The sequence below is a fragment of the Apteryx mantelli genome, chromosome 14 (assembly GCF_036417845.1).
Source record: "Apteryx mantelli isolate bAptMan1 chromosome 14, bAptMan1.hap1, whole genome shotgun sequence".
In the NCBI taxonomy this organism is placed as follows: domain Eukaryota; kingdom Metazoa; phylum Chordata; class Aves; order Apterygiformes; family Apterygidae; genus Apteryx; species Apteryx mantelli.
The window spans coordinates 174,593-188,070 of NC_089991.1; the positions used below are offsets into that span (position 1 = coordinate 174,593).

At 42.5% G+C, this 13,478-nt stretch overlaps 1 protein-coding gene across 2 annotated transcripts in view; it reads right to left on the reverse strand.

Annotated features, from left to right (window-relative positions):
- Nucleotides 1-13,478, reverse strand: part of KDM3B (lysine demethylase 3B) — a 59,957-nt gene that overhangs the window by 46,192 nt on the left and 287 nt on the right. Inside the window, exon 1 of one of the 2 annotated variants that reach the window (XM_067305025.1) lies at nt 10,777-10,969. The exons of the other annotated variant lie outside the window; for it this stretch is intronic. Coding sequence (XP_067161126.1) covers nt 10,777-10,947 — 171 coding nt within the window. The 5' untranslated portion in view covers nt 10,948-10,969. Of the gene's footprint in view, nt 1-10,776; nt 10,970-13,478 lie in introns of those variants that run through there. 2 annotated transcript variants of the gene reach the window in all.

Sequence of the window (13,478 nt, forward strand, 5' to 3'; positions counted from 1 at the left end):
GTCCAGTGAAGCATCATGCACAAGAGATAGGAAGGGTGATTACCTCTTTTGATAGTAGCTGGCTACTATAGTGAATTAACATCAAACTGAACTCTTGCACTGAAGTCTGATAAGTTATTTTCTTACACATTATGGGTAGGAACATAAACACTGGACTATTCTCTCTCCCATATGCTGCAGTGCACACTTTATCCAGTAAGATTTATGACAGCTGTCAAGCAACTGAAGACTCTTCCAAATATGAACTGATTTGGACAGTTTTGGTTCATGCCAAACCAGAAAATACTGTGTCTGGTTCTTGGTAACAAACGTCAACCCAGCCAAATTCAGTATATTGAACAGTAACCTCATAGCCCTGCAGCTGCATGGTTAACACAGGCTTACAAAACCGATTGCTTCAAAAGCTGTAATGCCCCACCTGCTAGACACAGAACCGCTTTAAGTAAGCTCTGTCTCAAGCCAGTTATTTAACATCCCTCCCACTCTGAAATGAATCCACTAATTGTGATGTATTTTACACCAGGCAGGGCCAAATATGTTAATCGCTATGCTTTGCTTTTTAAAAACTTTTTTCAGAATATGTTTGCATTCCTGTAGGAACTTCCTGCAATAAGAGATCTCCTTGCAGCACAGCCAGAAAAGGACTACCTTTTGAAGCAGCACTATTTTCACAGAATCACAGAATGGTTGAGATTGGAAGGTGTCTCTTGGAGATCATCTAGTCCAACTCCCCTGCTCAAGCAGGGTCTCCTAGAGCACATTGTACAGGATTGCGTCCAGGCGGGTTTTGAATATCTCCAGAGAAGGAGACTCCACAACCTCTCTGGGCAACCTGTTCCAGGGCTCTGTCACCCTCACAGTGAAGAAGTTTTTCCTCACGTTCAGCCAGACCTTCCTGTGTTTCAGTTTCTGCCCGTTGCCTCTTGTCCTGTCGCTGGGCACCACTGAGAAGAGTCTGGCCCCATCCTCTTAAAACCTCCCTTTAGATATCTGTATACATTGACAAGATCCCCCCTCAGTCTTCTCTTCTCCAGGCTAAACAGGCCCAGCTCTTGCAGCCTTTCCTCATAACAGAGATGCTCCAGTTCCCTCATCATCTTTGTAGCCCTCCGCTGGACTCTCTCCAGTAGTGCCACATCCCTCTTGTACTGGCGAGTCCAGAACTGGACGCAGTACTCCAGATGTGGCCTCACCAGGGCTGAGGAGAGGAGGAGGATCACCTCCTTGACCTCCTGGCAACACTCTTCCTCATGCACCCCAGGATACCATTGGCCTTCTTGGCCACAAGGCCACATTGCTGGCTCTTGGTTAACTTGTTGTCCACCAGCACTCCCAGGTCCTTCTCCGCAGAGCTGCTTTCCAGCAGGTCAAACCCCAACCCGTACTGGTGCAAGGGGTTATTCCTCCCTAGGTGCAGGACCCTGCACTTGCCTTTGTTGAACTTCAGGAGGTTCCTCTCTGCCCACCTCTCCAGCCTGTCCAGGTCTCTCTGAATGGCAGCACAGCCCTCTGGGGTATCAGCCACTCCCCCCAGTTTGGTATCATCAGTAAACTTGCTGAGGGTGCACTCTGTGCCTTCATCCAGGTCACTGATGAAGGAGTTGAACAATACTGGATCCAGTATTGACCTCTGGGGGACACCGCTAGCTATAGGCCTCCAACTAGACTCTGTGCTGCTGATCACAAGCCTCTGAGCTCTGCCAATCAGCCAGTTCTCAAACCACCTCACTGTCCACTCATCTAGCCCACACTTCCTGAGCTTCCCTATGAGGATGTTATGGGAGACAGTGTCAAAAGCCTTGCTGAAGTCAAGGTAGACAACATCCACTGCTCTCCCCTCATCTACCCAGCCAGTCATTCCATCAGAGAAGGCTATCAGATTGGTTAAGCATGATTTCCCCTTGGTGAAGCCATGCTGACTACTCCTGATCACCTTCTTTTCCTCCACATGCTTAGAGATGGCATCCAGGATGAGCTGCTCCATCACCTTTCCAGGGATGGAGGTGAGGCTGACTGGCCTGTAGTTGCCTGGGTCCTCCTTCTTGCCCCTTTTGAAGACTGGGGTGACATTTTGAACACTAGGAGCTCATTTACCATTCCCCAGGCCTATCCTTAAAAAGTCACACCTCTTTTCTTTACTAATTTATGCTACAATTAACAGCTCTGAATTTTCTCTGCTACTAGTAACTTGAAATACTTGAGCTGTTGGAAGATGCGTGGTCCATAGAATAAATCTGGTTTGGAACCAGGTATATATTTTTGTCAAATACTTTACTTTCGGTTGCTATTTCTTTTAAAATGCATCCTTACCTGATGTCTACTTGGATCCTAACCAAAGCATCATAAAACTGGCTTCAGCCAAACTACAGAAAGACACAATCTTTTTTGATCACTGCTCTTTCCACAGCTATCTGGACTATAGAGGTGGATGGCATCCTCTCTTTTACAAAACTAATCACCTAGAACTCCAAACAGGCTACTCCTAATCCCAAATATGCTATAACCCAATTACCAGCTAGAAAGGATGAGAATCTCCAGGTCAGAACTCTGAAGGAAAAACAACACCTTAAACTGCAGGTTTGATAACAAGCTTTTTTTTTTTTTTTTTTTTTAAACAAACTAACATTGATAGCTGTATAATTAGCAAATGGCAAATATAGCTTGGATATTTTAAAAAAGGAAGAGAAAGACAGATAACTACAGGTCTACTAAAATGGTATCAATGGTTTGCCTAACATAAGAATTAGTTTGTGGTGAGGGCAAGGGGAAAAGGACAAAAGAAGAATGGCAATAAATAGAAAGAGATAGAAGTGAAAGAATGGTTTTAATAAAAATAGCTGGCATATGATATGGTGGACTTTGTTCTGCTGCATCTAGTCTGAAATTGAGCATCCAAAACATTAAACGACTGCTTACATAGCACTGCACTGAAACTAAGGAAGGCTGACCGGCATTTACAGAAGAGATCTAAGGGGAGTGGTTAGAAGGAAGATGAAAACAATTGGTTTTAAAACGGTAAATATTGGAGCAGTAAGATTATTATCGCAACTTATTTAATAACGGCATTGATAAAAGTTGGCGCAAAAGGTAACAAATTTATTTAGACACATTTTTGGCCTCAAGTCTAACAGTACCTTCTGAAGACCAGAGAAGAGCCTGAGGAGCTGTTAAAAGTTCTTAAAAAAAAAAATCACAAGCTCTGCAAAATCTGCTATTTCAATTGCTATTTCTGGATTGTCTCACTCTTTTCCTCTGCTTTCCAAGTTCGGCCTCATCCTTGAAAAAACATTAGGGAGAGAGTAGTAGTAAACTCATTTCCACTGCGTTTGAGGGTTTAAATTGAAGAATGATTAATAAAAAACCTCCAGATATTTGTTTTAGGTTATTATATGATAATCCACATGACTATAATGAAAAGAATCCCAACCTCAAAGAAAAGTCTTTGTCTCAGTCTTGGTCTTGCCATGGTCTCAGCAATCAAAAAGGGGGGGGGGGGAAGAGTGAGCAATTGAAAAACTATTCTTCTGAAGCAGAAATTGATTGTGTTCTTTAGGAACATTTCTAAGAAACTGTCAGTCTCTCTCCAGAATCATGCACCTCAATCTCACTTAGCATACTAAGCAACTGTAACAAATGAAACATCTCTGAATACAGCGATGAAAGTCAAAACGAACAAGACAGACATCAACAAAAGCATGGCTTTTCAGAGAGAATTCACAAAGACAGCCAAAGGTCTGTCAAACATCTAGAAATGGCAAAGAAAAAAAATGACTATACGAGGAACTCCCCCCACACACCTTTCCTTGTGTTTTGTAAAGTATTATAATCCAGTGTAGGCGAGATGCTAGAAAAGGACTCTTAGCAGTAAGTACTGACGAGGAGGCAGTCACCATTAAGCAGCGCTACCTCAGAAAAGCATGACCAGTTAATTAATGACAACAAGAGGGAAGTAGCAAGAATTCTTCCAACTACACATAAATTTGCAATAAGAACAATTTCAAAATAAAACATGTACAAATTACAGAAAAATGTCAATAATTCTGCCACTGATTTAATAGTTCAATGCCTTAAGTAGAGCACCTAATCAGAAAGAGGTAGCACAATCTATTAGATGCAGAGACTGACAGCTTGACAGCAAAAGCATAAAACAAATTATGCAAGTGACTGGAGTCACATGCACAATGACTTCAAGACAGTAACTATGCAGAGGTAAAACTGAGTTTTGCTTTGGTTTCTTAATCAGCAGTTGAAACTGGAAGCATTAGGACTACTTAAGAGAGTACTCTGTAATACTATCAAGAGAATTTACTGTATTAGCAAATGTATTTTATGACTATGTTAAAAAAATATTCAACAACCAATGAAGCTATTTCAAGCAAGATAATCACACTGATGATACAAACTTACATTACACTGGCTAAGTCTTCTTGGAAAGAAATTTCTTCAAGTATTTCTACCAGAACATGATGTGGTTACATAGAAGTATTTTTGAAACCACCAGCTTGGAAGCAGGTTAAAGACATGAGAGGTCTGTAAAAAAACTCAAGTACCTAGTAGCAGCATGAAGCAATCGAAGTATGCACTTGGAAATAAATTCTAGAAACGTGAACGATTGTGATATAGACCTTGAAGAAAAAAAAGGAATGGTCAGTCTAATTAATAATCAAGGAATTCACTGAAGCAAGGAAGAAGATCAGCCAAAATAAAACAGGTACTGAGTACTCATAACACTCCAAAGGGATATGTATATACATATCACATGCAGAATATAGTTACTTTTACTACAGAAAAAAAATGAAGGCCTTGTACCTTAAGAAGTAAAAATACAAAACAGATTTCTTGAAGCTGTTGTTTGGTTAAAATACTGGCCAACCTCTCCTTCATCCAAAGCATTTAGGAACGGACCATCATCTAAGCAGAGAGAAACGCAAGACAGTAGTAACTCAGGAAAAACAAACAAACAAAAAACCCCCCCACAACTTTCTGCCATAATTGCTTGCTTTTAAAGTAGAAGTTGTTCCATATAATGAAGTCCACATGTTTTCACCTGGTACCAAATAAACAGTTTCTACTTTAAACCTGACAGAAAAAGCATGCAAATACCAGTATTCCATAGGAATTCTTGGAGCACACACTGTACTGCAGTCCTGGCCAGAAGCCTAAAAAAATATTTTCAAGCTTCTGATATCTCAATTGAAAACTGAGGAAAAAAAAAATCTTAGTACAGCCGTTACAGAAACCTGACTTTCTGCTACCACTTGAATGATGAAATAAGTCCAAGCTTCTAGTCTGTAGCTCAAAAAGCTTCTCATTAATTACAGCACTGAACTATTGCCATTACAAATGAATGATTTGGTCTTTTGTTTATATTTGAAGTGTGACACATACAACTGCCTTAAAAAATATATCAACAAATGTGTTGAGACAGACATCTAAATTATGATTATATATATATTTGTATTCTGCTTGCTAAATTTTACTCTTTTTATACAGCCTTTACAGAGTCTATTGCTTTCTGTAGCCATAATTAAAAATCAGCTAAAGGAAGTGGCTATATATTTATCAAACAGACCATAAAACATATGGTTTCTACTTTGGCAGCTTATGGCATTTTATTTGGTAAAAAGCAAACCTAGTACATACGTCAACACTGTCCACCCAAGAAGATAAACTGCCAAAGGAAAAATATGCTATGTTTTGACAATAACGGGAAAAAACTAAGGTTTTGCCAAAGTATGTTTTATTTTTCTAGCCTTTTTCTCTTATTGCTGGCATTGCACTTCAACACCACAAACAATATTCAAAAATGACCAAAACAATTTTGGTGAAACCTCTAAATCTCTTCCACCTATAACTGAAATCAAAAGTCTGACACTTCCTGAGGTATCAGAAGTACTGCCTATATGCCATGTAAGTACAGTGAGCACTGAAAGTGGACGTTTCCATAATCCCCAGGAACAAAGCAGTTAAACTGAAACTCCTGCACACATGCAGTAATTGCTAACAGGTGTCAAGAAATAACAAGTATCCTCAAGTAAAAAAAGAAAACAACAACAAAACAAAACAGAAAAAAAATTCAATTTTTCCTTAGGTGAGGTAACAGGAACCTGGAATGCCTTGATTAATAGAAACATGAAAGACAGCAGAATGAGAAAGCATCCAATGGACACAGTGTTGTGTAAGGATGACTCTGCAAAGCATTTAATCAGCTCTGCACAGGCTAACAAGAGTCCACTGTACACTGCCACACAAACTTTGTTACTCCTACTTCTCCACAACCCATGTTGTGGATGAGCACCCCTTCGTGTCCCAGTCCCATTGCCAGCTCCAACAATGTCACTGCTGAGACCAGCCTGTCAACTCCTGCTGCAACCACGGAGTGCCACCTGCCCTGCCCCTCACTGCTCGGTGAACAGGAAACAGGCACACATCTTGCACCAGAGATGACACTGGACTGGGAAGGCTGATTAGCTTGGTCTCCATACCATTCCTTGTCTATAATGTGCTAACCACTTCAGATCCACCAAGAATCCTTTTGAAATCCGTGCTAAGTTTCCTCTATTGCAGCTACATTGCCAAAGCCGCCAAAGTTTCTTTTTGTTTTTTTTTTAAATAAATCATGTAAACATATACTTACATAAGCTACAACTGCAGAAGTATTCAATTCATTTGCATGATCCCTGTTCCCTGCATTACAGTAATATAAACAAGTAGTTACAGGATCCCTCCTGTCCTTTTTAAGCCCTGAGAAAAGTAATGAATGACAAAAAGACACTGCTCATCAAAAGACACTGCTCATCAGAAAAATGCAAATCTTTCAAGGTTGGCATCTTTCACACTTGGGAAGACAGAAAGGCCGTCAGGAAAAACTGTGACATAACAAGCATTCACTACTTTCTACTTAGGCCACCACAAAAAAAGTATCGTAAAATAAGTGGAGCAAATGTACATTTGCTGCTTTGTAGTCAACTTTCCTTCAAAGAGCTTTATTTTACTTGCAAAGCAAGTAAAAGCTTATTACAAAAAACAATGCTCAACATCCTGTTTGTTCTAAAACATTTATTTTATAATAACAAATATTAAAGAAACGTCCTATGGACCTGACCAAATCCATCTAGCCTAGCATTTGGCCTTCAACAGTAACAACAGGAGTTGTTGCTTATGAAGGGAGAGAGAGACTGAACCACTTTCTGTGGTCCATTCCCCTCATATTCCCTCCCAAAACACAAGACCATGGAAGTGTCTTGCTGACAGGAGGAATGATCCCAGAGTAGGATCATCTCTGAAGGACAGAAGGAAGTGAAGGTGGAAGCAGTGGCAAAGGAAGCAATCTGGATATCCCAGACTCATACAATCCTAGCTCTTTGTGAGTGTTCCCTTCACTTCCAGAATGTCCCAGTTTCAGCTCCCTATTTGCAAACTCCACTTTCAACATCTACTGCAGTTGGGAAGCCTCTGCAGCCTCACTCCCCCCTAAGTCCCAATCAGAGAGCACTGAAATTCAGCAGCAGGCACGTGCCTACAGCTCATGAGAATTCGCAGACACCCTACCCCATACAGATAGTACATGCATGTCTTCCCTCATTCTTCTCTATTGTTGAGATGATTTTCAAGTAGCATCTCAAAGCCACTTGAGAGCACATGCAACCCTAGACAATTTCAGAATCACTCATCTGTATACATACATTCTTCAGAGAGTATGATATGATTTTCCAGTGTGACCTAATTAGAGAAGTTAGTTGAAATACCCTGATATCTATGGTCTAACTCAAACAGTTCTGGCATTTGTAAAGTGAATTTGCAATCAGAATTGAGCTTACCCCATAATTCAAGCAACTGCTAATAAGAAATTTTACTGAAGAAAAAGATACAGCTTCAGCAAAAACATGCAGTAATCTAAAGTATGATCTACATACCATGTACAACTGAAAACGTCTTTGGAGTATATTGAATTCTAGGTGCAGAGTACTGCGTGAAGTACATAAAACTCAGATGTAAAAAAAAACTTATGACAGACATGACTTACAGTCTGCAAAGGGGGGAAAATATCTATCTGCTGCAATAAATATATTTTGGTTATTCCAAAAAACCAACCAACCAAACAAAAAGAAATCCCATTCAAAACTTACAGTAGATTTAGGAGGTCTGGGGCACAAGGTATTTGTACAGCCTGTCTACTCATTAAAATAATCATCTCACATCTCACATACTTGATTTGGACATAAGCAAAAGTGGTACTGTCCTGCATGTTGAGCTATTTTGCCATTAATGCGTAACACATCTTTTTACAATATTATGACGATACCAAGCTTTAAATCTCAATGGGTCTTTTATAGTTCTGTCCCAATAGTCATACGGGAGAAGGAGTAGGATCTGTTTCTATTTAGAAGAGGCAAGGTTGTTTTCTAATAGCAGGACAGATTTTCCTCTGGATTTCCAGGTGCTCTGAAGATGGAACAAATAGGGCTGATCATTATATTTTTGTGGACTAACCATAATTAGGTTATTCCATGTTTTCTCAAAGTGAGAATACTTGAGAGTTACTTTCTAAAATCAAATTTACACTGAGAAAAGCAAATCCTGCTCTGAAAGGCTTTAGCCCACCAGAAAAAGTAATAGTTACTTACCTAGAACTGAAAAAAAGAAGAAAAAAAACCCAGACTGTTTTAGCTGCTTTTTAAAGTGTTTTAAGTTCTGTATCTATTACCTGCCCTTCAGCATTCTCCCTTGGAAAGGTGTAGATTCCCAGTTAGTTTTGCACTGCTAAAGGCCAACATCAATCAGGCTATGGGGTACATAGTGAAACCATCTCTACAGAATACTATGAGAAAGCACAGACTTAAGTAACCAGAAGAGTAGAATAAACTATTTCTAGCCTTCTTCAGACACAGCCCACATTATCTTTATCTTAGATCAGTAATTCCTAAACTGTGGTTGACTGCCTGGTGCCAAATCCTCACTTCTTCTGACTGAATGAATTTGAAAAGAAGATGAATTTTTCTGACAGTACATCGTTATCATTGTCAAACCAGTGTTCATTATGCATGGAAGGTACCACGACAACACTAAATATTCCCCATTACAGAACTCTGGAAATTCTGCATTGGGTTTTTTTTTTTGTTTTTTTTTTTTAAAACACAGTTCACATTCAAGAATCCCTGCACAGGGATTACATAGTGTTAGAGACAGCTGCAACACAAACTGTGCTAAGAAGAAGATTATTAGATGAAAGGAATTAGGATAAGAAGTGCAGTGCTGCTAATGAAAGTTATGAATTCTCAAAATATATATTTCCCATACCATCAAGTACAGAAGGCGATTTTTGCTTCGTTAGGGTAATCTCACAGCTGTCAAATGCCTGAACAGCAATGACAAACCAGGAAACAAATGACTACCTTTTTGTTGGACAGAAATCCACAAATAAAGGCAACACTCCACCAGTTCTTCCACCAAAATAGTAGTAAGATCAGGCATACCAAAAATTTATTACAACATACTCATATTTAGGAGATGCAAGGATACCAACACACATGTCTAATGTAGTCTGCTACAGGAGTAGCTCTCCAGATCGGTTCTTAGCTTGAATAAACTTTCATCCTTCAAACAGAGCCTCAAACATATCTCCCAGTTTCTGTTTGTAGATCCCCTTTTTGTATGTTTTATTCTCCCCCTTAAACCAACAGGGGAGCAGCTAAAGTGCATCACCACTCCCCAGCCACAGATATGGGGTACCAGGCCACCAGGGTTTGCAAAGCTAAGACCAGTATACTACTTCCTACTGATAGCTTTAGTTGTCTGGGTCTAGCCTGACCTCTTTCTAAAAAGCCAAGGACTTCCCTGAATTCATTCTTGTGTGAACTAAAGCACCTGAAAACAAAAAAACAAACAAACAAAACACACGCTCTTGATTTAAAATAAGACCAAAAAAAGCAGCACCACTTTAAGAAGTCAAGGAAACTTTTTAGAGCTAGAACTCCACAAATAGCCTGAAAAACTTGTAATAACAATAATAAAAAAAACTCTTCAAAAAGCTAATCATAAAGAGCTAATAAAATGCTTCACAAATACAGAACTGTATCCCCCTACTATGAGTCAATATTTCATTTTAACAGCCAAGGTTCTCAAACACCCCCAGAGCGGACTTTCACTACGAATACTTGAAAAACAGACGTGTGCAAAGAGAAACAGCAGAGATGTCTTTTAAGAGCCCTTTTGAAGGCCTCCACCCAGAACTCTCACTGAGCTCTATCAGAAGTCAGCCAAACAAAACCAAAGAGAGCATGTAAATACGTTACACAACGTACAAGCTGCCATGGCTGAAAACGAGATCTAGGACAGAACGAAATGGCTAACACAGGTTCAGGTCTATGCCTCTAGGCGAGGGGAAACTCGCTTTCTGCATCGTTTATGGTAGCCAACAATAATGACCCCTCCCCCCCCCTCCGAAAAAGCACTCACAAGTTACACCCAGAGCCCGTCGGGCGCCCCGGCCGCGCCTGTGCCCGCTCCAGCCCCCACGCGCAGCAGCTGGGGCCGCGGCCCCGCTCTGCCGGCCCCGCCGCTCCCGCCCGCAGCGCGCCCCGGCGGGCAGGCCCCGCGGAGGCCGCGGCCCGCCCAGGGGAGGCGGCGCCCCGCGGCCGCGGCCCCGGCGCCGCCGCCGCCCTGCCTGGAGCGACCGGCGGCGGGAGGCCGCGGCCCACGCGGGCGACCTGGCCCCAGCCGCGGCCCGACCCCGGTCCGACCCCGCCCGCGGCCCCGCGCCCGCCCGCGCCTCACCGCCAGGTCCTGGGGCACGGCTCCGCTCATGGCCCGCACCGTGCCGCTCCGCCAGGCCCGGGAGGGCAGCGCAGGCCCCGGCTCCGGCCCCACCGCCTCGCTCTCGCCCGGCCCCGCCGCCAGCAGCAGCAGGAGCCGCTTCCCCACGGGGGAGGCCGCCGCGTCCGCCATCCCCGCCGGGCAGGAGCCTCCGGAGCCGGCCCGAGCCCAACGGTCGCCGCCGCCCCGAGACACCGAGCGAGCGCCTGCCCCGCGCTGGGCCTCCAAGCGCCGCCCGCCCCCGCCCCAGCATGCACCGCGGCCGCGCAGCCTCCCCCTCCTTCCTCTGCCCCACAATGCCCCGCGCCAGCGCCCGCCCCGCCCGGCGCCGGCGCCGGCGCCGGCACCAGCACCAGCACCAGGGCCAACGCGCGGCCGCCGCTTCCCGCTCGCGCCCGGCCCGGGCCTGGAGCCGCGCTGAGGCGAGGGCCCCGCGGCCTCGGGCCGGGAAGAGGAGCGCGCGGCCCTGCGGGACCGAGGGGGAGCGCCGGGGCGGGGGCGGCGCGGCCCGCGGCAGAGCGCAGCGGCCCGGCTCCGCCTCGGGTTAGCGTCGAGTTCAAAGCCCGAACTGATCACAGAAGGCAGGAGCGGGAAGCACTAACCCAACGCACAGACAGTGCTAGAGCAGTTTCAAACCCGGGATCTAAGCGGCAGTTCTGAATGTTTCAGGTTGACACGAGTGACCTCGGTGTCTGACTGCCGCAAGCCCAGCTGCTTCCCTCCAAGGTGAGACAGACTTTGAAAGGCCACGTTTTCAGGAGGTGATTAAGAAACAAAGTCACTGCGCACTAGGATGCTGCTGCCGTGGCCAGCGGATACGTCTGAACTGTCCTCACCTGGAATAAGTAAAACACCCCAACCCCTCTCCTTTTCAGCATACTTAAACACAAAATACTATAGAATCCTATGCTACTAGCGGGATGGCATGGTTGTACAGCTCTGCTTCTGCAATTACTCAGTGCAAAGATAAAATAGCGCTGATAGAACTGGAATGAGGAGCAGATTCTACACTTAATATCAGAGGATATTCTTGTGAAAATAAGTTTTTTTTTTTCCTTCTTGTGCACGTACTGCTTAACTCTGTCAAAGACAAATTATGATGCCTAGAGAAGGCTCAAAATTTTGGGGTTTTTTGGAGACTGGCTCTGCTTTTGGTAGTTTGACCAGCTACACAGAACAAATACATTTCTGAGATGGAACACCAAAAAACATACCTGTTTAAAAGAGGAATCAGTGATTTCTCAACCTTCTTGAAACATTGTTACATTTGTTCAATCTAATAACTTGTGAAAAAAAGACAAAAAGCTTCTCTTAAAGACTAGCTGTGCCTATGCTTATTAGGGGAGAGAAATATTCAAGTTAATCTAATCTTTTGGTGTTAATATTTTTATAAAAAATACATATTTCCAGATTTTTAATACATCAGAAAACAGCAAGAAGTTGCACAAGCCTTGATATATTTTCCCTTTACAAGTCATCCTTACAGTCTGGACCAGAAATAGCCGTAGCTATTCTCAAAACAGATTCAAAGGCATGCTGTTAGGTGGATGACAAGATGAAGTCTTCAAGAGTAGGTCTATTGGAAAGGCCTGGCAATGGCCTACTTCTGTTTTATTTTAGAACTCCTCCCTCCAGTAACAAAGGCCAAAAAAAGACCAATGTCTGTGTGTTTATATATATTTTTTAACCTTTTTTCTTCCATAATATGAATAGCAACTGATAGAAGGAATCAAAGTAGAGAAGTGGAATCCTTTAAAGAAAACTAGCAAAGTTATAAAAAGTAGATAGATAGATAGTACATAGATACCTGGGAGTCAGGATGACATGCTTCAAGTGAGGGAGCTAAAAATTAATCTTACCTCAACAAAGTCAAATTTTCAGCATGACCACATAAATACTTACTCAAGAAAGAATATTCTGTATAAGTGAGTGTTAATCCAGCTGAGAAAGGTATCTCTAATGGCTTAGTATACAAAGCTAGAAAAATTTTAACTGAGCATAACAAAGCTTGTATTTTGGGAAAGACAGCTACATGCATTCCCAAAAGTTATGCACATAATTAATTTTCCATCTTCAAATACCTAGTAATTGTTTTTGCTTCAACAACTGTAAGGGTTTTCTTCAATTGTCTTTGAAGCATTAAATTCTGCAAGACAACACAAAACATTCACAGGCAGTTCCATTTAGTCTGCGTTCTGTCTTTGTTGACATGTCAGTCAGATTAACCCCATCTCTTTAATGAAAGTTTTTTCTTAGTGACCAACTAAAATTTGCATTTGTTTGCATGTGGTTTTTGTAGTTCATGACATCTTGGCAAAACACATTCTATTCCTAGCTGCCTATGTGCTTTATTTGAATAACCTTCATGAAAAGGTTTGATACTAAATAACATAAAGAACTTTCAGCTGGGACAGGTCATCTAGTCAGAGGGATGCTTTCTTGGTCTCAGCATTCAGGTATAACATCAACTTTTAGAGGCACAGCATTTTTTTGTTGTTGTTGTTAATGTTCAAAGCCTAATACTTATGCAAATACAAACATCAGTGGTACAAGAACTCAGCACTGTCTTCCTCTGCTGTAGAGCATCTGTGAGCTTTGATTTACTACACTTTACTTGTTTTACTATGGCTTTTTTTTTTTTTTAAACAAGTACAGGAGCTGAC